Source organism: Lotus japonicus, chromosome 1, assembly GCF_012489685.1.
Source record: "Lotus japonicus ecotype B-129 chromosome 1, LjGifu_v1.2".
In the NCBI taxonomy this organism is placed as follows: domain Eukaryota; kingdom Viridiplantae; phylum Streptophyta; class Magnoliopsida; order Fabales; family Fabaceae; genus Lotus; species Lotus japonicus.
Window position 1 is genome coordinate 4,707,743 of NC_080041.1, and position 20,294 is coordinate 4,728,036.

Below are 20,294 nucleotides of genomic sequence, written 5' to 3' on the forward strand. Positions count from 1 at the left end.
TATTGCGGTTTCGTTAGCTTCTTATCGCTTAAGTGACAGTGGGACGATGATTAATCTCACGGCTATCGGCGGTTGAGATACCTAATAATTTTACAATCAATTAGATTATCAACCGGCAATAATTTACCTATACAAGTTTTTTTTTTTTTAATAAAAGTACTTCTTATATTAACGAGAAAAAGCAGAGTCTACAAGCAAAGCATGAGCTACATCATCTGGGGGATCATTCCACCATTATCGGAAAGGAAAAATACAGGCCTTAAAAGCTAAGATATAAGCCACCATATTCGTCTTTCGCTTTACATGCCGAAGCTCCAATTTAGTAAACTGTGGTGCTAAGAGTCTGCAGTCCTGTCTTTGGCCCCTGCTTTCTCTGTTTTCTTGCTGCTGTGATGTGCCTTGGTGCCCTCTCGGTGGCCTTGGGGGCTGTTGTTGTTTTGGTGGCAGGTTATGCCATCTCTTTTCTATCTACTATGCTTCTGCTTTGTTGTTCTCTCTTTTTTCTTTGTTTTGTTTTTTCTCTTATTTTTGCTTTTCTTGCTCTAAGTAGGTTCTGTGAGTTTTTCTTTGTTGTTTTTCCTTCTTGGGAGGGCTGTTCCCAAGCTACTGCTTCTGTCTTCTATATATCAATTTAACCTTTCAAAAAAAAAGAGTCTGCAGTCCTGTACAATACTAAGGAAGACATATTGTATTTACTATTTAATGTGAATTTTTATAGCAGGCGTGAATTGTCATTTTGAATTTGAATTTTTTTAGTGTTAATTCTTTAATTATTCTTTTCCTAAAGGCTAAAGCATACGCTATGATTTTTTTTTCTATAGATTCGAGAAATTGCCATTATTTATTTTCTAATTTGAATTTAAAAAAATGAAAAATGTAGCCAATTGTATTATCAATTAATTTTCTGGATTTTATTAAAATAATTATCTAATTTCTCTATCTTAATAATTTTGAAAAAGTAGGAAATTTAAAAAGAATAAATAAATAGGTTCCTACTTATGAAATTTTTTTTTAACTTTTTTTAGAAAGCAGAATATATTGATAAGGTATTTTGTTGGTTACAAGGAGGAGCTTAGCCCCGAAAAGAAACTACAAAACAAACACGGAAATAGAGGATGATGCCTCGATCAAATCTAGGGAAAGAAGGCTATGATACTCTCTAAAAGGAGACTCAAGGAGTTGTGTGTCGAGCCGGAAGCCACAACCAACACGGACCATTGTAATCAGCGAGAGAATTCGCCTCTCTGTGAACGTGTTGGAACTCTATTGTCCCATGATCTTCCTTCATCTGTGTTGGGATTGGCTCATAATCTTATCAGTTATTTGAATTTGATTTAAGAGGATTGTGATATGGATTTAGAGGGACTCAATCTTATCTTATGGGATTAGATAAGACTCTATCTTATCATATGAGTTTAGATAAGAATCTTATCTTATGTGTTTACTTTATCTTATCTTGTAATACTAGAGTTAGTAGTGTCCTATAGATAAATAAAGTCCCTAACCCTAAATGTAAGTACTGCATAACACATTGAATGAAAAAGAGCTATAGCTACTCTATAACCGCAGAGGTAAGCACGATTGGCCGAACTGCATGAACAAAGCTTTTCGTGTGTTTCTCTCTACTCTGATATGTATTCGTGTTGTTGTTCTAACAATTGGTATCAGATGACGACTAACCCTGGCGGTGCAAAATTCGAAGTGACTCGGTTTGATGGAAATGGGCAACTTTGCTTTATGGCAGAGGAGGGTTAAGGATATGTTGGCTCAGCAAAGTTTACAGAAGGCGTTGCGCGATGAGAAACCGGCGGAAATCGCACCTCTTGATTGGACCGAGATGAAGGAGAAGGCCACAGGTTTGATAAGACTTTGCGTTTCTGATGACGTGATGAATCATATCTTGGACCTCACTACTCCAAAGGATGTCTAGGATAAATTGTTAATTTTGTACATGTCCAAGACGCTTATGAATAAATTGTTCGCGAAGCAGCGTCTCTACAGCCTAAAGATGCGGGAAGGAGGCGATTTGCAGGCTCATGTCAACTCTTTCAACAATATCCTTGTTGATTTGACACGGTTGGGTGTGACGATTGACAATGAGGATAAAACCATTATTTTGTTGTGCTCTTTACCAAGCTCTTATGATCACTTGGTGACCACTCTCAGATACGGGAAGGAATCAATCACGCTGGATTCTATTTCCTCTACACTTTCGCAACACGCACAATGTCGCCAAAGTGTCGAAGAAGGTGGAGGAAGTTCAGGTGAAGGCTTGTTTGTGAAGGGAAGTCAATATCGTGGCAGAGGCAAGGGTAAAATAGCGGGTTCGAGAAAGAAGAAGAGATTCAAGTCCAAGGACAGAAAAACAGCAGAATGTTATGGTTGCAAGCAAATTGGGCATTGAAAGAGGGACTGTCCAAACAGGCTAGACAACAGCAGCAGTTTAGCAAATGTAGTTCAGTCTGATGGTTCTTGCAGTGAAGAGAATTTGCTTTGTGTTTCATCTGAAAAGTGCACTGATGCATGGGTTCTTGATTCTGGATGCTCCTATCATATGACGCCGCACCGGGAGTGGCTCAACTCATTTAAATCAGGTGATTTTGGTTTATCTATTTAGGTGATGATAAACCTTGTATCATCAAGGGAATATGACAAGTTAAAATTGCTTTGGATGATGGTGGTGTGCGCAGGTTTAGTCAGGTGTGTTATGTTCCAGAGGTGACGAAGAATTTGATTTCTCTGGGAACTCTTCAGACAAATGGTTTTCATTCAAGTCTGATGGAAATAGAGACATCATAATGGTTAGCAAGGGTGCAATGACAGTGATGAGAGCAAAGAGGACTGCGGGAAACATTTATAAGTTGTTGGTGGGCACAATTATGGGTGATGTAGCATATGTTTTTTTTTTGAAAGGCCAAAAGAATGCATTATAAAGGAGTACAAGGGGTACTCCAACCCATAATACAAGAGAGGAAAAAGAAGGCAAAGGAAAATAGCAAAGAGTACACGGAACAAGGAAAGGGACGAAGAGAAAAGTATAGAGTACATTAGCCAAGATTAGATATGCTACAAATACATGACTATGGCCCCAAACAAGTTACTTGAGACAGATAATGATGCAACCAAACTGTGGCACATGCGCTTGGGTCATATCAGTGAACGTGGGATGATGGAACTACATAAGAGGGGTTTGTTGAAGGATGTTCACAGTTTCACAATTGGATTGTGCAAGTATTGTGTTCTTGGGAAACAGTGTAGAGTTCCTTTCAAGACCGGGAAACACAAGACCAAGGGAATCTTAGACTTTGTCCATTCTGATGTCTGGGGGCCTACAAAAGAGCCCTCCGTTGGAGGTTTCAGGTACTTTGTGACATTTACTGATGATTTTTCTCGTTAGGTCTGAGTTTATTTTACGAAATTTAAATTTGAGGTCTTTGCCAAGTTCAAATTGTGGAAAGTAGAGGTTGAGAATTAGACAGGAAGAGAAATAAAGTATTTGCGGTCTGATAATGGAATTGAATACACTGACAAGAAGTTTATGCATTTCTGTGAGGAGAATGGAATTCAAAGGCACTTTTCTGTGAGGAAGCACCAAGCAGAATGGTGTTGTAGAAAGGATGAACAGGACTCTGATAGAGAAGGCACAGTGCTTTCGGTTGAATGCTGGTCTTTCAAAAGGTTTCTGGGCAGCAACAATCAACATGGTATGCTATCTAGTCAACAGGTCACCACGAGCTTCTTTGGATGGAAAAGTTGCAGAGGAGGTATGGACAGGTAATCCCATTGATCTCAATAATTAGAGAATTTTTTGGTGTCCAGCATATGTGCATATTTCGAGTGAGGATCGGTTTAAACTTAACCCCAAGTCAAAACAATGCATCTTTATTGACTATAATAAAGGTGTGAAGGGATACAAGTTGTGGGATCCAGTTAAGAGGAAGGTGGTTGTCAGCAGAGATGTATTTGATGAGCAGTCGGATGTTGAAACAGTCAGATGTGACAGTTGCGCCAGATACTGAGGTAGAAAATTCTAATCAGGACAAGATTCAGGTGGACATTGAGGAGACACCAGTGAGTCCTAGGAATATTGTAGCCCAACAGCAGAATGAACCAGGCTCAGATTCAGGTGGAGTACAAGATTATGCACTTGTGCGTGATAGGGAGCTCCTTCGTGTTACACCTCCAGTGAGATATGGGTTTGAAGACTTAGCAGCATATGCCTTTCTTACCAACTCAGGAAACCCCTCTACATTTCAAGAGGCTATGGCTAACCAAGAGAAAGATAAGTGGATGGGTGCTATGGTGGAGGAGATGGAGTCCTTGAAAAAGAATGAGACATGAGATCTTGTTCAGCTTCCACATGGAAAGAGAGCTATTGGTTGCAAGTGGGTGTACAAGAAAAAGCCAGCAGTAACAGAAAAAGAAGGGGAAAATTTCAAGACTTGCCTAGTTGCAAAGGGGTATTCACAGTAGAAGGGGATTAATTATGATGAGATTTTTAGTCTGATTGTTAGGCACACTTCTATCAGAGCAGGATTAGCTCTGGTAGCCAGCATGGATATGCATTTAGAGCATATGGATGTGAAAACAGCTTTCCTCCATGGTAATCTAGAGGAACAAATCTATATGGAGCAGTCAGAGGAATTCAGTGAAACTAGACAGGGAAGACTTGTTTGCAAATTGAAGAGGTCTTTGTATGGCTTGAAGTAGTCTCCAAGGTACATGCACTTTGATTCATACATGCTCTGGATTGGCTACAAAAGGTGTGACTATGATTTTTATGTTTATGTGAAGAGCCTTGATGATGGTTTTTATTTTTATTTTCCTGTTACTTTATGTTGATGATATGTTGATTGCTGCCAACCATTTACATGATGTAAATGAGTTGAAGACCAAGTTGACTAAGGAGTTTGATATGAAGGATCTGAGTGCTGCAAAGAAGATTCTTGGGATAGAAATTCACAGGGACAGGGGAGCCAAAAAATTATGGTTGTCTTAGAAAATCTATGTTGAAGATCTTTTGAGCAGATTTGACATGAGCAAGGTAAATCTTGTGAGTACTCCATTGGCGAATAACTTTAAGCTCTATTTGGAACAATGTCCGAAGATAGACTTAGAAATTGAAGGTATGTCTAAGATTCCTTATGCCAGTGCAGTTGGTTGTTTGATGTATGCTATGGTTTGCACCAGATTTGGCACAAGCAGTTAGTCAGGTTTGCAAGTTCATGTCCAAGCCAGGGAAGCAGCATTGGGAAGCAGTCAAGTGGATCCTAAGGTACTTGAAGGGTGCAGCGGATCGCGGTATCATGTTCAGCAGGAGCAGGGTGTTGTTCCATCAGTTGTGGGATATGTGGATTCTGACTATGCAGGTGATCTGGACGACAGGAGGTCTACAACAGGATATGCCTTTACTCTTGCAGGGGGACCTATATATTGGAAGTCATCAGTTCAATCCATAGTAGCTATGTCTACAACTGAGGCATAATACATGGCAGTAGCTGAAGCTACCAAGGAAGCATTGTGGCTTACAGGGTCAGTGAAAGAGTTGGGTGTTGAGCAAGTTGGAGTTCAGTTGCATTGTGATATTCAGAGTGTTAACTGTTTGGCAAACAATCAGGTGTATCATGCCAGAACAAGACATATTGGTGTGAGGTTTCACCAGACCAGGTAGTTGCTTGCATCTGGGCAAATACGACTTGAGAAGGTTCATACTTCTGAGAATGCATCCGACATGTTGACCAAGCCAGTCACCAGTGAAAAATTCAAGCATTGCTTGGATTTGTTTCATGTCTCACAGTGTTAAGAAGGTGGGGAACACAAACCCATAAATCAGGATTCAGGAGCTGATCAATTGATCTTCACGAGGATTCGAGAATTCGCCATGGTGGAGATTGTTGGGATTGGGTCATTATCTTATCAGTTATTTGAATTTTATTTAAGAGGATTGTGATATGGGTTTAGAGGGACTCTATCTTATCTTATGGGTTTAGATAAGACTTTATCTTATCTTATGAGTTTAGATAAGATTCTATCTTACCTTATGAGTTTACTTTACCTTATCTTGTAATACTAGAGTTAGTAGTGTCCTATAAATAAATAAAGTCCCTAACCCTAAATGTAAGTACTTCATAACACATTGAACGAAAAATAGCTATAGCTACTCTATAACCGCAGAGGTAGGCACAATTGGCCGAACTACGTGAACAAAGCTTTCGTGTGTTTCTCTCTACTCTGATATGTATTCGTGTTGCTGTTCTAACAATCTGGAGGATAGCAAGGGCCAAATCCCTAAACGGATGAGAGGCACAATCATGAGACGAAGAAGACGAACGACCTCAAGCGCATCAGACTCTATAATGACTCGAGGAACATCCATACCAAAAAGGATCTCCACTGCAGTATGTATGGCAGTAAGCGTAACCTAAAAGCAATCCCCAAAAGCAAGGTTGCACCTGTTCCTGCAAAAGCTTCAAACCCACCGGCCATTTACGTCCCTCACTACCCCTCTGCAACTCGCCAAAACTCTTACGTCAAGGCTCCATAGGCTCCTCTGTTGATATGTGACACCAAGGTTGAAAATATTCCTTGAAACTACGGGACTAAGGCATGAATAAGGAAAAAATTCAAAGAAGGTTCAATGCCTTTATTAATGTAATAATGTGGGGTTTAATGCCTTTATTAATGTAATAAGTTTGATGTATAAATGGAGGGGAATAACTAGCAAGACATGCGCGCTTATTGTTGTATTCAAGGGATAGATTTTACTTGTTGAAATTTTTGTTTCGTCTCTTAAGATTCACACTTTGTGAATAAATACTATAGTCATGACACCTAGTGCAAACAATTTTAGTTCATTGTCTCACTCTTTACTTTCCACCATTGTTTCCTTGATACCATCCAAGAAAGTGATAAGGACCTATCCTCTCAAAAAGTTGGATATACATTTTTAAGTCTACATCTAACATAGTATTTGATGAAGTTTATCTTGTGAAAGATGGTCAAACTTATTGAATCAAGCAAGCCCAAAGAAATGTTTTTCTAGAGTTCATGACTCTTTGGATTGTTTTTTGTTTTGGGTAAGCAACTATTTGGATTGTTAATCACACACAAAAATTCCATTCATAAGTTCTTTTTGAGAATATCTGCGCCAGGAAAAGCGAAGAGGGTTGTGATAAATTGTATTGCCTTCGCCACAGAACACAGAATGGAGAGTTGGAGTTGGACTTTTGTGATCCAATGTTGGATTGTTATTTTACTACTAATTATATTAATTATGTGGCCTTATTCAAATTATCACCATATGTTTATGGCCACATGTTGGTAAAATAAGCGGAGATAAAACAGATTTAAATCAAGAGGAGACAATTTTTGGAATGGTGTTCACCGATTGACTCAAATGCATTCTGAGATTTCATACATAATCCATTTCCTATGATTTGTTTCATCACATCATATCATATCTTATCTTAATACACAATCTCCCAATGCGAAGATTATCGTCTTACTAGGTTAACCCCCAATCTCTTGATTGATTGACAAAGCAAGAAGCATTAAGCATGGATGTTAGTTTGACTAATGATCTAATCGTATCTCTAGATCTTAGATTTATCAGATGATATTTACCTAGGTCGAATTCAATTAGCTAGTTTTCACAATACTTATCAAATCCATGTTCATGTTCTAGGTGATCAAGTCAAAACAAGCATTAGGAACAAGATACAATCATTGAAACCATTCATAGAAACAAGATTTATATATAGAAATCAAATTTGATGCATCAAATCCCAAATGCTACAACCAATCCCAACAAGAAAGCTTTAGCTATCGAAAGACATGGATGCTATATTGGCATACGAAGAGAAACTATGAAGAAGATGATGATCGAAGACGTCCTCGCAGTGTCTCCAGCTCAACGGATGATCAACCGGCCTCAAAACTCCTTCCTTTCCTCCTTGGGTCAAGCTCTTTATGTTTTTCCTCTGTTCTTTCTTTCCAAAAACGAGTTCTCCCTTTTAAAAACTGGAAAAAAATTTCTTTTATAGTGATTCAGCATCTGCGCAGAGAGCTGGGTGGCCCTTTTTGGGTGCTAGGCGCCCAATTACTTCACTGATGGGTTTCTGCTAACCGCCATGGCCGCTGGGCGGCCACTGCAACCCTCTAGGCGCTCTACTGATCCAAAAAATCTTCAAGTCTCATGAAAATATGCCTTTTAATTTCCTTGAGAACTTCAATCCTACACCATAATTTGAGAATATTGGACTGGGCAGACCCTAGAGGGGTCACGCCCAAAGGGGTCCCCGCCAAGTGGCGGGTGCCTGGTTAGTTAATTGGGTCTTGGCTAGCAAGGCCCAACAAGCCCATCAAGGGTAGCCACGCGGGAAGCCCAACCCCCATTCTATAAATAGAGGACGTTTACCAATTGTAAGGGGCTTTTGGCTCATTTGATCAATCTTTACACATGAAATTCAGTTATTCTCTCTCTTTCTAGTGCAATCTCTCTACCCTCTAGGGGTTATCCCTTCCTTGAGTATTCATAGCAAGAACAAATATAATTAATCATTAAACATATTTGAACTTAATTCTCAATCAATTAACAAGTTTCAATCAAAATGAGAAGAACTAATAAGGATTTCTCATGAATTACTTAAGATAAGTGCCTAAATTGCATATGTAAACTGGGAAAATATGGCACTTGTCACGACACGTGCCTTGAATATTTGAAGTTGTTTTCATGTAGCTTTTTTGAGGTTAAGTTGCTTACCTTTAATGCACTCAAAGAAATTTATTCGAGTTGGATGAAAGTGAAGCTCATTACTTTTAAGACCTTGATGTCAAATTGCAACGCACTCGAGAGTTTAAGTCTCGAGAGGTATTGGAATTCAGATGAATTTGATTTAGGGGAGGAGAACCTAGAGTTGAGAAAGTTAGTCATGGATAGATGCATGTTTAGATCGAGTACTACTTATTTTACATAAAATGAGACTAGAGTCTAATTGAAAAAGGTTTGATTAGCTAATTTTAATTGCTTTGGGTGGGATGGGTAGCTCACTTGGCGAGTTAAGGGAAATGTATTGAAGGGTGAAGGGTCAGGGTTCAAACCCTAGTAAAGGAACTAATTTACTAATAATTAACAACTAACAGTTACCTATAGAAAAAAAATTTAATTGCTTTATTTTTTGAGAGATTATTTATATAAATTTTTATTATTTATTAATCATATAATTTTTTGAATTTGAAAATAAAATATATTGAATAGATATTTGTAATATGTTTTATGTGAAAATAAATATAATTTCTCTCCCTTAATTAATTACGATTGTTGTTTTATCAGAAAGAAAATTAATTGTATGAAATATGCAATGTGAATTCATTAGTTAAATTATCTGAATTTGAGTTTTTGTTTAAAAAATATACTAAATTAAATAATTTGAACATTTATAAAATAAATAATAATTTTGTAAATTTTCAAATGATACTCAAGTCTAATAGAAAAATGTTATTTATTTACGGAAAGAGGAATTATCATTGAAATTGATAGACCGAGATATCCGACCGAATATAAGAGTTAAAGTATAAAGGAAAATTCTCAGCACAAGCAACATCACCCAAAGACCCTGAATACTTAGCTATGTTGTAAGCCACCCCTTATTAGTATCTCTATACACATGATTAAAGGAAATAAAAGAAAACAAAGGAATAAGATTCTTAATACATTTTGAACCAAGGGAGATAAATAAGAGTTATGCTGAGTTAGATCCATGATAGCTCGAATTACCCTTCAGAATCAGATTGATCAATCCAAAGCCTATTATGTCCATGATCCACAGCCAGTTTCATCCCTTGATAAACAGCCATTGCTTCAGCGAAGACAACTCCTAAATCATGCTGGCAAGCCAAGGACGCAGCTAACACCACCTCTCCTTCGTTATCTCTGATTACAGCACTAAGACGCCATCCATAACTAACAACTGCAGAATCCACGTTTAATTTAAGAGAATGAGCATGTGGTGGCTTCCACCTTTTTTCGAGAGGGGGAGGATGAGCTGATGAATCCGCTAACAACGGAGCCCGCGCCTCCTGAAACTCTCGGAGCTCCTCCAACGCTACAGCTGCCGTGGACCGCTCCTCCACCATATTTTTTTCGAAGCAAAACAGGTTAATTACGAGCCCTCCCAACATCATAGCAAAGCGCGCAAACCATTTCAGAAAATTCCACAGGGGAAGAAAAAATCGTTTCTCTAAGCCAAGAGACAAAATTACCAGCTACCATAGTATCCCAAGCTACCCCAAGAGCTGAGCCAAACCAGAAATTCTTGCTCCAATAGCAATCTTAAACAACATGGTCAATGCTCCTCCTTACCCTCACAGCGCGGACACCATAACACACATGGCCCTCCTCTATTCCAAAGCCTGTGCCTAGCTAGTAGGGACAGCATGTTACGTTGCAGCACACGCCAGATAAAATGCGCTTGGCGTGGTTATATGTTTAGCTTCCATAATTTCTGCCATATACAAGAATGTTGCACCTCTGAGACACCAGGACTCTCTAACCTTTCCCAATCCTTGATACATCGATAGGCAGATTTAACAGTAAAATTACCATCATCTATTGCAGCCCAAACTAAAGCATCACCTCCCTCTATATTTAGCAGTGGAAGCCGTAAAATCTGGTTCGCTTCAAAAGGTAGGAAGCTTGAGCGAACCAAAGACTCATTCCATGCCTGGGCCTCTCGATCCACCAACTGCGCCACATGAGTAAATTCACAAACAGCAGGCTGTGGCGTCCATATTTTGTGTCCTGATTGCGCCGGTAGCCATTGATCCTCCCACACCCGAATCTGATAGCCATCCCCTACCCTCCAGAAACTCCTCCTCTTCACAACCCAACTTGCCTGTTGAATATTCCTCCAAGTATAGCTCGCCATGTGGCCCGGAGATGCATTGATAAAATGAGACCTCGGATAGTATCTTGCTTTTAAGGCTCGTGCGACTAAAGAATCAGGATATTGAGCCAACCGCCATCCCTGCTTAGCCAATAACGCATCATTACTAAAACATATTACAATTAATTTGATTTATATTTCACAAACCGGAAGAAACTCTGGATGGCCAAATTCCCAAATAAAATCAAGAACTTCACTTATAGAAAGTAGGGTTGGCAACGGGCATGTGGGTGCGGGTCTGACCATTCTCACACTCGAACCCGAACTTAACATCCGAACCCAAACCCAAACTCAATATGGGTGCAAAAGTTAAACCCAAACCCTTGGGTTTCGAGTTACCCAAAACCCAATGTAAGCACCAAACCCGTAAAAAACTCAAAACCCGACCCGGAAACAACATGAACATAAGCTGATTAAACATCATCATCTTTTCAATAAAAAGGAAAAAATATAGTTCATGAACATAAACTGATAAAGAACATAATTCATAGATTTTTTCCGTTAAAGAAAACCCTACTTAGTAACTTTAATAATAACTATAAGGGTTGGTAATTATATGCCTAAGGCTTCGGCTTTGAGTTTGGGTTTGGGTGCGGGTTTAATCAATCCCACACCCGAACCCAAACAAATTTTAAAATTCGGGTGAAACCCAAAACCATTTTCCTTGTAATTGTTTTTTGAAAGATTTCCTTGTAATTTATATAATAAAATTAAAAAATTAATATGATTTTTTTATTAATTTTTAGATTATAAATTATGCTAGTTCAATTATGTTTCAAAAATTCAAGTAAATGGTTTTAATTGCTTTATATTTAAGGAAATGATTTTTTTTACAATGAGTGAAATAAAAAGCTAACATGAGAACAAGTCTCTCATGAAAGACTTGCATATTTTCCAAGTGGCTGGTGACATCGTTGAGCTCCTGCAACGTAATTGGGTTGTTTCGCTTGTTTGGATTCCACGGGATTGCAATGCTGCTGCTGATTGCATGGCAAAAGTGGCTTCGTTTCTGGATAAAACAGAACCTCAAACACTAGTTGTGCCGTTTTTTGAGTTGGAGCCTCACTTTATTGTACTTAGTTGCTTTTGTTAGTTTTCCGATGAAGCAAAAATGAAAGAAATGTAAAAACACACCAAACCCCTCCTTAGAAGGCCGAACTAGAGAATGAGTCTCATTAAAACCTTACTAGAAAAACCCTTTGAGAAAAATTTAGTGAAGGAGAAAGATAACTGAAAGTATTATTTATTAATCAGATAACTTATTTGAATAGTAAATTAAATATATTGAGAATTAGGACTCATATGAATTTGGGTAAAACTTAAGTACAGTACCATTGGTGTTGTTGGTACTATTCTTCAATTAAAAAATGACACCTGGAATTGCACTTAATTTCTCTTTGGAACCAATCCTGAAACTTCAACACGTCTTCCTTCCCTCTTCCTCCAACCTCTCCAACCTTCCATCTGCCTACCACCTCGCACAACATGCGTCTTTCCTTGTACCCGCAGATGTCAATTGAAGCTGCTGGCCCAGATTACGACATGGACGACCATGAAAAGAGCACGAGATCTTAAATTTTAGCAGCCTCAGCAACAACCATGGTGGATTACAAAACCAATTATACAAAATCACCCTACTTCATTGCAATTTCTTCAAATGAAAGCCCTCTATTTTTATCATTGTTGTTGAGATTCCAGATATTTACTTCTTCAGACGAATGTTTATTCAATCCCTAATATTGTAACTCCAGAATCTGAGAAGATAAGTTTCAAACCCTCTTTCATAGGTTTATGGCACTGGATTCCCAATGTTCTTGTCTTTAAAAATTAAGGAAAAGCCATCACAAGTTATAAGAGAGGAGATATACTCCAATTTTCGGTGGAAACATGGTTACAGAGGAAAGGCGGAAGTAGATTTTGTGTGGGAGAAAAGAATTGATTTGAAAAGTTAATTGTGTGGGGCTTGATGAGGCGAGGTGTCATTTATGATTGAAGAACAGCAGCAACAACACAAATGAAACTGCACTTAAGTTTCCCTATGAATTTATTTGGTGCATACTTGGGTGCCCACAAATTTAAATGACTGTAGGTTACAGGAGTGAAGTGTACCAATAATCATTTTCTATTTAATATGACATGGATAAGTAAAAGCTGACTAGATTATTTTTTATGCTATTTACGTTATCACCCTAGTTGAATTTTAATTTGCTAAATATGCTCCACGTTTTTAATAATTACCTCCATAAATTAAGTTTTTAACCACAATTTTTTTAGATAAGTCAGGGTGCCACCCATACATAGTACACAAATGTCAAAGAAAATACAAACCTAAACAAATCAAACCCATAAGCCTTATGTGAGTTGCGCATACTTCCTCTTCTTCACCACTACCCATTACCCAGGAACATCATTTTCTCCAACCCAACCTAAACAAATCAAACCCAAAACACTTATGATCTTCATCTTCTACCTCTATCATCTTCATCATCTTAACTCAGAAAAAAGACTCATTTAACTGGAAATATTTTTCAGATTGTGGAAACAAAACACAAATTATATATATTCAAAATAAAAGCATGGAACACTCGATTCTTAAATTTCTATACTACATTGTCACTAAATCCTCGTTGTAATGTCCTTTTAACATAATCGAATATTGTTATAATGGTAATTGTTTGGGCATTGTAGAAGATAAAAACAAATCAGATTCATAATATTAGAGAAACAAATCAAAACAATCTGATCCTCGTTCGAAGCCCATTTATTCCTAACATATTCAGAGAAACAAATCAAAACAATTTTGGCGAGTATCATCAGCCACCACCCCGATTCTCTCCTCTGAACCAGCACTTTCAAATCCCCATCTCAAAAATCTCTACCACTTTCGATTCTCCTCTCTGAACCAATGCCCCAGTGTAGACAAAGTGAGGGAAAGAGAGACAGAGCAACGAAAGATTGGGAGAAGAGGCGAGATCGAGAGCGAGAGGTTTCTGGATCCACCGCTGATACCATTGTGAGACACCAGTCCTGGTCTCATCGCTCACCGTCACGAGCCCAGCCGCGCAGCGCCGCCTCCTTCGATTTCCCCTCGATCTCGTCCCTCACCCTCTCCCAACCCAGATATGATACCATATCCGGTCACAGCCCAGATTTTTGGTACAAGTGTGGAGAGAGGAAGTGGCTCAGAATTTCTCTTCCCATCTCATCAACACCACCACCACCGCCAATGGCCAATGCACCCGTGGGTGACTCATTCGTCCTCGCCGCCGAGAAGCGTCGCCGTGCCGACGATGCAGACGGCGGAGAAGTCGCCCCAAAGAAGCTGATACCATCGTAATGAACAGATGTGAAAGAATGTCTCAAAAAATTAACATGTTTATATTTTTTTCGCCTGATAGAAGGACTAAATTCCTAACAAACATAAGTTTTGGGGTTGGTTTATAATTACAATAAATTTATTGGGTTGATTCAGAGTTTTAAAAAGTCCACAATTTAATTTAGCAATAAATCCATGTGTAATTATCGTACCGGTACATGTCACTCCTGTAATTAACCCACAATTTTTTTTGCTTGTACCAGAGGAAATGCCAATTTATTTATTTGCCAAACCCTCTATCATTGTGCATCTTCTGTGCTAGAAGGTGCTAATTTAGTTTGTCAATTTATTTTCCTTATGTAACCAAAAAAAAATATTGAGAATATGTTTTATGAGAAAATAAATATAATTTATTTGAATTAGTCAATGATGATCGTTGTTTTATTACACAAATTATGACTAATATGTATATATTTATATATTGATGTCTTTTGAGGAAGAAAATTATTTGTATTAAATTCTATCTCAATATGTCAATTAATTAATCCGAATTTGAACTCGAAAAGATATTAATAAATTACATAATTGAAAATTTTATAAAATAATAATGAGTTTTCAAATTTCAAATGTAATTGAGAAATATTTTATAAAAAGGTAAGAAGTTATGAAAATATATTAATATTAATTTGATTTATAATTATTTTCTTACAAATGATAATGGTAATGATAATAATATATCATGGATTTAAAAAAAATTATGATTGGAGGAAATGAATCTAAAATTTTATTCATCATTAAATAATAACATCTAATTTTGAAATGATTTAAAACTTTACTCAATAATATCAACAAAAATAAAATTAATCGTTGTGTTTCTTTTAGGGGAGAAATAGATTTGTTGATAATATCATATAAGAATAAGATAAATATGAATATAAATATATATTATAAATTTATTTAATAATTTTTATTCTAAGAGGATTAATTATATAATTGAATATTATTTACTATATATTTTAAAATTAAATACATTTAGTCGAGATTTAGAATCTATTTTATGTGCAAATAAATGTAATTTTTTTGAAATAAATAAATGTAATTTATTAATATGATTGTTATTTGATGAGAAGGAAAATTAAGTGTAGCTTCATTAATTAAGCTATATTAATTTGACTTTAAAAACTTTATTAAGTTAATAATTTAAACATTTATAAACTAAATAATGAGTTTTTTAAATTTCAAATGAGACTAGTGTCTAAGTGAAAAAGTTTTGATTCATTATATAAAAGGTAAGAAATTATTAAAATGTTTTATAATTAATTTGGTTTATAGTTTGAGAATTTTTTTTAACAGTGGGAAGTAGATATTTATTCATTAAAAAGAGCAGATTGTTTTTTTTTTTTTGAAGGGAAAAAGAGCGGATTGTTGAAAATAAAAATGGTATGATAATAGTATAGTTTGCTTTGATGAAATTATTTTTTTAATATCTAATTTTGAAATAATTTAGAACTATCTTAATAATACCAAGCGGGGATCCTTCAGGAGATCTATGGGCTGGTTGATAGGTGCTGGCGAGTGGAATTTTGCTGGATACCAAGGGAGATTAATGGTGCTGCTGATTGGATGGCCAATCAAGGTGTAAGAAGCAGGTGGAAAGGAACTCTGTTTGTTGATTCTCCATATCAAGAGCTTGAAGTACTTGTGCTTCAAGATAAGTTAGGAGTGCTTTAGTTTTGTTTCTGTTTTGTTCATTTCCGATGTATCAAAAAAAAAACATAATTAAAATACTTTCTCTTTTAGCTGTAAAAAATGAATATCGAGTTATTAGTCATATAATATAAAAATGAGATAAGATATGAATATAAATAATATCACTAATTTATTCAATAATTTATATATTATTGAATAATATATAAATTATCTAATTTATATAATTATTAAGGAGATTATCTCATTCAACCATTTAATTGTCTAATTTTAAATGCTTTCATTTTTAAGGAGATTATTTAATTTTTTTTACTATTTAATAATATTTATTAATTATTATACTTTAAATCTGTATTTATTTAATCGATATTTAGGAATTTTGATAGGAATGAATTTCAGATTTTGACACAACATTGAAAATAATTTAACAAAATCATTTATTGGTTTCAAAAAAAAAATCATTTGTTTTTTTTAGAACAAAGAAAAATATATTGATCATAAAATAGGTCATGAGAACAATCCTCTCATGTAGATATAAAATTAGTCAAGACGGAAAAGCCCAAAATGGCCCCAAAAGCCCCAAGTTCTATTTTAGATACAAGAGCGACTCATGAGAGAGCCTCATTAAAAAAACAAAATCATTTATTAAATTGATTATAGGTATTCATAAAAAAAATAAAAAACCAATAGTTTTAGTAGCTGGAAGATCAACGAGCTCTACATTACCCTACATCGTAATTGTGAAAAATCCATTTAATTAATTTGTTGGTTGATATATGGAAAATGTAAATTAAAAAGGAAATTAAATTCAAATTCAAGAGATATGTGAAATGAATATTTTTTTTTTGAAAACTTGAAATGAATTAATTATTAAAATAGAAATTTTGAAATCTTTTCCATTTTCTTGATCAAATTATCTAGAATTAGTTAAATTACTTAAGATGGGAAAAGGAATATAGAAGACTGGGAGGGAGAGATTTTGCTATCATTTCACGTTCAACGCATGTGTTAGGAATGTAGATAGATATGAATTTCGAAATTTGTCACAACATTTAAAAGAATTTAACAAAATTATTAACTTTTTTGACGGAACAAAATCATTTACGAGGTTATCGGAATCACTTAAGATAAATATTGAATAAGATCATTTTTAGCTGAAATGACTTAATAATATTTTGACATTTATTTTAGAAATTATTTTACATTAAAAAAATTAATTTTTTTTGTCTTGACTACAATATTCTCACAGTCGATAAATCAATTTTTCAAAATTTTTTTCTATTCACAAGAGTTCAAGAGCTATAAGTCAAACCATTAATCACTTATTTAAGGGAAGAATTGAAGTGTCTAATCATTATGTCAATCACTTGATTAAAAATTATGTATTCAATTATTGTATTTCAATAATTATTTTAATTTAGTAAATATAAACTTTTGTGACAAGAAAATAAGATAATGGAAGGTCTCATGGTTAGAAAGAAAGGGTAAATTTGGGAAATTGAAAGATAGTCAAAAAGTTAATATATCAATTAATATTTAATAGTGATCAATACATAAGCTGCAACGTGTGAGAACTATATTTAAAAAAAAAAAAAAAAAAACGTGTGAGAACTAGGAGATTCGAAGGATCCTTCAGAGGATATATTCGGAGGAAAGATCATTTTCCTAGTTGAATATTAAAGCGATTAATGTTTCAAAAAAAAATATTAAAGCGTTTAATTTTTCTGGTTGAATAATAAAATATATGGACAATTTAAATAAGAAAGAAAATTAAATGCATTTATGAATATTAAAGTGTTTAATTTTATTGGTTGAATAATAAAATATATGGACAAGTTAAATAAGAAAGAAAATTAAATGCATTTAAGAATATTAAAGTGTTTAATTTTTTTGGTTGAATAATAAAATACATGGACAAGTTAAATAAGAAAGAAAATACGTTCAAAAAAAATTAGAAAGAAAATTATCATTCCACTTGTTACCAAAAGAAAAAAATAAGAGAGAAAATTAAATGCATTTAAGATGAGATAAAGGGAAATAAATTAAATAGTAAAATATAAAATTTGAAATATTTCCGTTTTTTTGGATAACATGAAAACAATCTACGCCCTAATATAAGATTGCCTTGCACTCTCTCTTTCTTCATTCTGCAGTAAAGCAATACCTTAGAGTATTCCTATAGAAAAGGCTTGCTGCAATTCCAATACATAGTCATATGGCACCAAGCATAGACAAGTTTAGCTCATTGCCTCACTCTTTACTCTCCATGATTGTTTCCTTGATACCGTTCAAGGAAGCGGTAAGAACCTCAATCCTCTCTAAAAGTTGGATAGACATTTTTAAGTATACATCCAACATAGAATTTGATGAAGTATTTTTTGTGAAAATGGTCAAACTTATCAGATCAAACAAACCCAAAAAGAGGCTTTTCTTGAGTTTGTGTTGCTTTGGATTGCTAATCACACAAAAACTGGTGTAGATAAGTTCTCTTTGAGATTATCATTGCCTGGAAAAGTTAAGAGAGTTGTGAGGGAGTGCATTACCTTTGCCACAAAACATGGGGTGAAGGAGTTGGAGTTGGACTTTTCTGATCTAACATTGGATTGCTATTTCACTACTAATTATATTAAGCATGAGGCCTTGTTTGAATTGCCAGCACATGTTTATGGCCACACTTGCCTTGAATCTTTGAAGTTGTTTTCATGCAATTTTGTTGAGGCTGAGTTGCTTAACTTTCATGCACTCAAAGAAATTTCTTTGGGTTGGATGGAAGTAAAACTCATTACTATTAAGACCTTGTTGTTAAATTGTGAGGCACTTGACAGCTTAAGTCTCAAGAGGTGTTGGAATTCAGATGACTTTGATTTACTGGAGGAGAACTTAAGATTGAGAAAGTTGGTCGTGGACAGATGCATGTTTGGACCTAATAGTCGTTATTTTATAGTCAATGCTCCAAACTTAAGATATTTCTATTATTCTGGGTTGAATAATAACTTTTTGGTAATGGACATACGTTCCCTTGTGATGGAAGAGGAAATTCTTGACTTCTGCGTCGAGTTCGAAGGACATGCTCTATTTCTCTACAAACTAGTGCAGAATCATATCTCTGGTGGTAGTACTTTAGCTGTGTGTAATTACTTCCTTCAGGTATGTTTTATCTCCTTTTTCTTTTATATAGATATTTTTCAGTTTAGCTTTACAATAGGTAGTAATAAGAAAATTATATATATATATATATATGTGTAATATTTGTGTATTTATAGTTTAACATTTTGCATTAATTTGATATGTAAAGGTTGTTCCTACTGGAGGCTGCTTGCTTAGAATGCCACATAGCTCAAATGTGAGAAGTATGACAATGAAGACCTCTTTGGATCAAAATGAGTTTTTAGGAATCACGTTCTTACTTAACAGTTGCTCTGAATTAGAGCACCTCACTATTGAATTGGGTCTCCCAAAAAAAATATTTGGTGAGTATTGCATTCATATAATAGATTTGTTTTCCTATATGTATGTCGGGTAAGAGCAAGAAAAAAATAATGGAAAATGGGTGGATGAGAAAATTTAATATATTAAGAAAAATCAATAATGTATAATTGGGGAAGATGATACAAAAATTTTAAGCGGAACAACTATAATATTTTTATACTATTTTGTTAAAAACCCTCATGCAAACTGATTGTTCCTTTTTGTGTTTAATTGGTTCCATTCCTTTGAGTGGGCTTAGTAGCCAACTTTTTTTTTTCATGTTGTAGGATTATGAGTTACCAGACGACTTTAACCTTGAGAGATTTTGGACTGATCATGCAAGAGCTTATTGTTGCTTGGTATACACTCTTAGAGAGGTGGAGATTAAGGGCTTTAAAGGATCAATGAACGAGATTCGTGTGCTTACTTATTTCATCACTATGGGGAGAGTCTTGAGAAAGATGACTATCAATATATTGAAAGATGATGCGAGGTTGGAGTCATACCACCGTAATATGGCAAGATGGTTAATTTCAAGTGTTCAAATAGCTTCAACAGAATTAGAGATTTCAATTTGTTAACATAAACTTAAGTATGGTCCCTTGGCACACTCAGTGATCCTTTGGGCTGTGGCTGTCAGCATTTTGAGCTATTTGAATCCTGTGCTGTTTATGTGGTAGCTGGCATATTATTTTGTGTTGAATCCTGTGATGTTGGCTAGCCAGTTTTGCTTCGCTTGCTTCTTTTATGTGGCAGCGGGGTTGTGTCTCTTTACTTCTGCAATAGTCTGTTTCTTGTATTCTGTATTTTCTTCCTTTCTTTTAGTTTCCCTTTGCCTGTAAGTCATTGCTGTGCTTGAC

The 20,294-nt window shown here is 35.4% G+C and overlaps 1 protein-coding gene across 1 annotated transcript; it reads left to right on the plus strand.

The window, feature by feature from the left end:
• Positions 1 to 18,181: 18,181 nt before the first annotated feature.
• LOC130745953 (putative F-box/LRR-repeat protein At1g56400) lies at positions 18,182 to 20,015 on the plus strand. The gene is made up of 3 exons (XM_057598454.1): positions 18,182 to 18,265; positions 18,370 to 19,113; positions 19,722 to 20,015. Exons 1-3 carry the CDS (start codon positions 18,182 to 18,184, stop codon positions 20,013 to 20,015), a joined length of 1,122 nt encoding a protein of 373 aa, XP_057454437.1.
• The last annotated feature ends 279 nt before the right edge of the window (positions 20,016 to 20,294 follow it).

Coding starts and splice junctions, on each gene's coding strand:
- LOC130745953 (XM_057598454.1), top strand. CDS start 18,182: ATGGCACCAAGCATAGACAAGTTTAGCTCATTGCCTCACTCTTTACTC. Junction 18,266..18,369: donor TGATACCGTTCAAGGAAGCG/GTAAGAACCTCA, acceptor CAAACTTATCAG/ATCAAACAAACCCAAAAAGA. Junction 19,114..19,721: donor TGTGTAATTACTTCCTTCAG/GTATGTTTTATC, acceptor TTCATGTTGTAG/GATTATGAGTTACCAGACGA.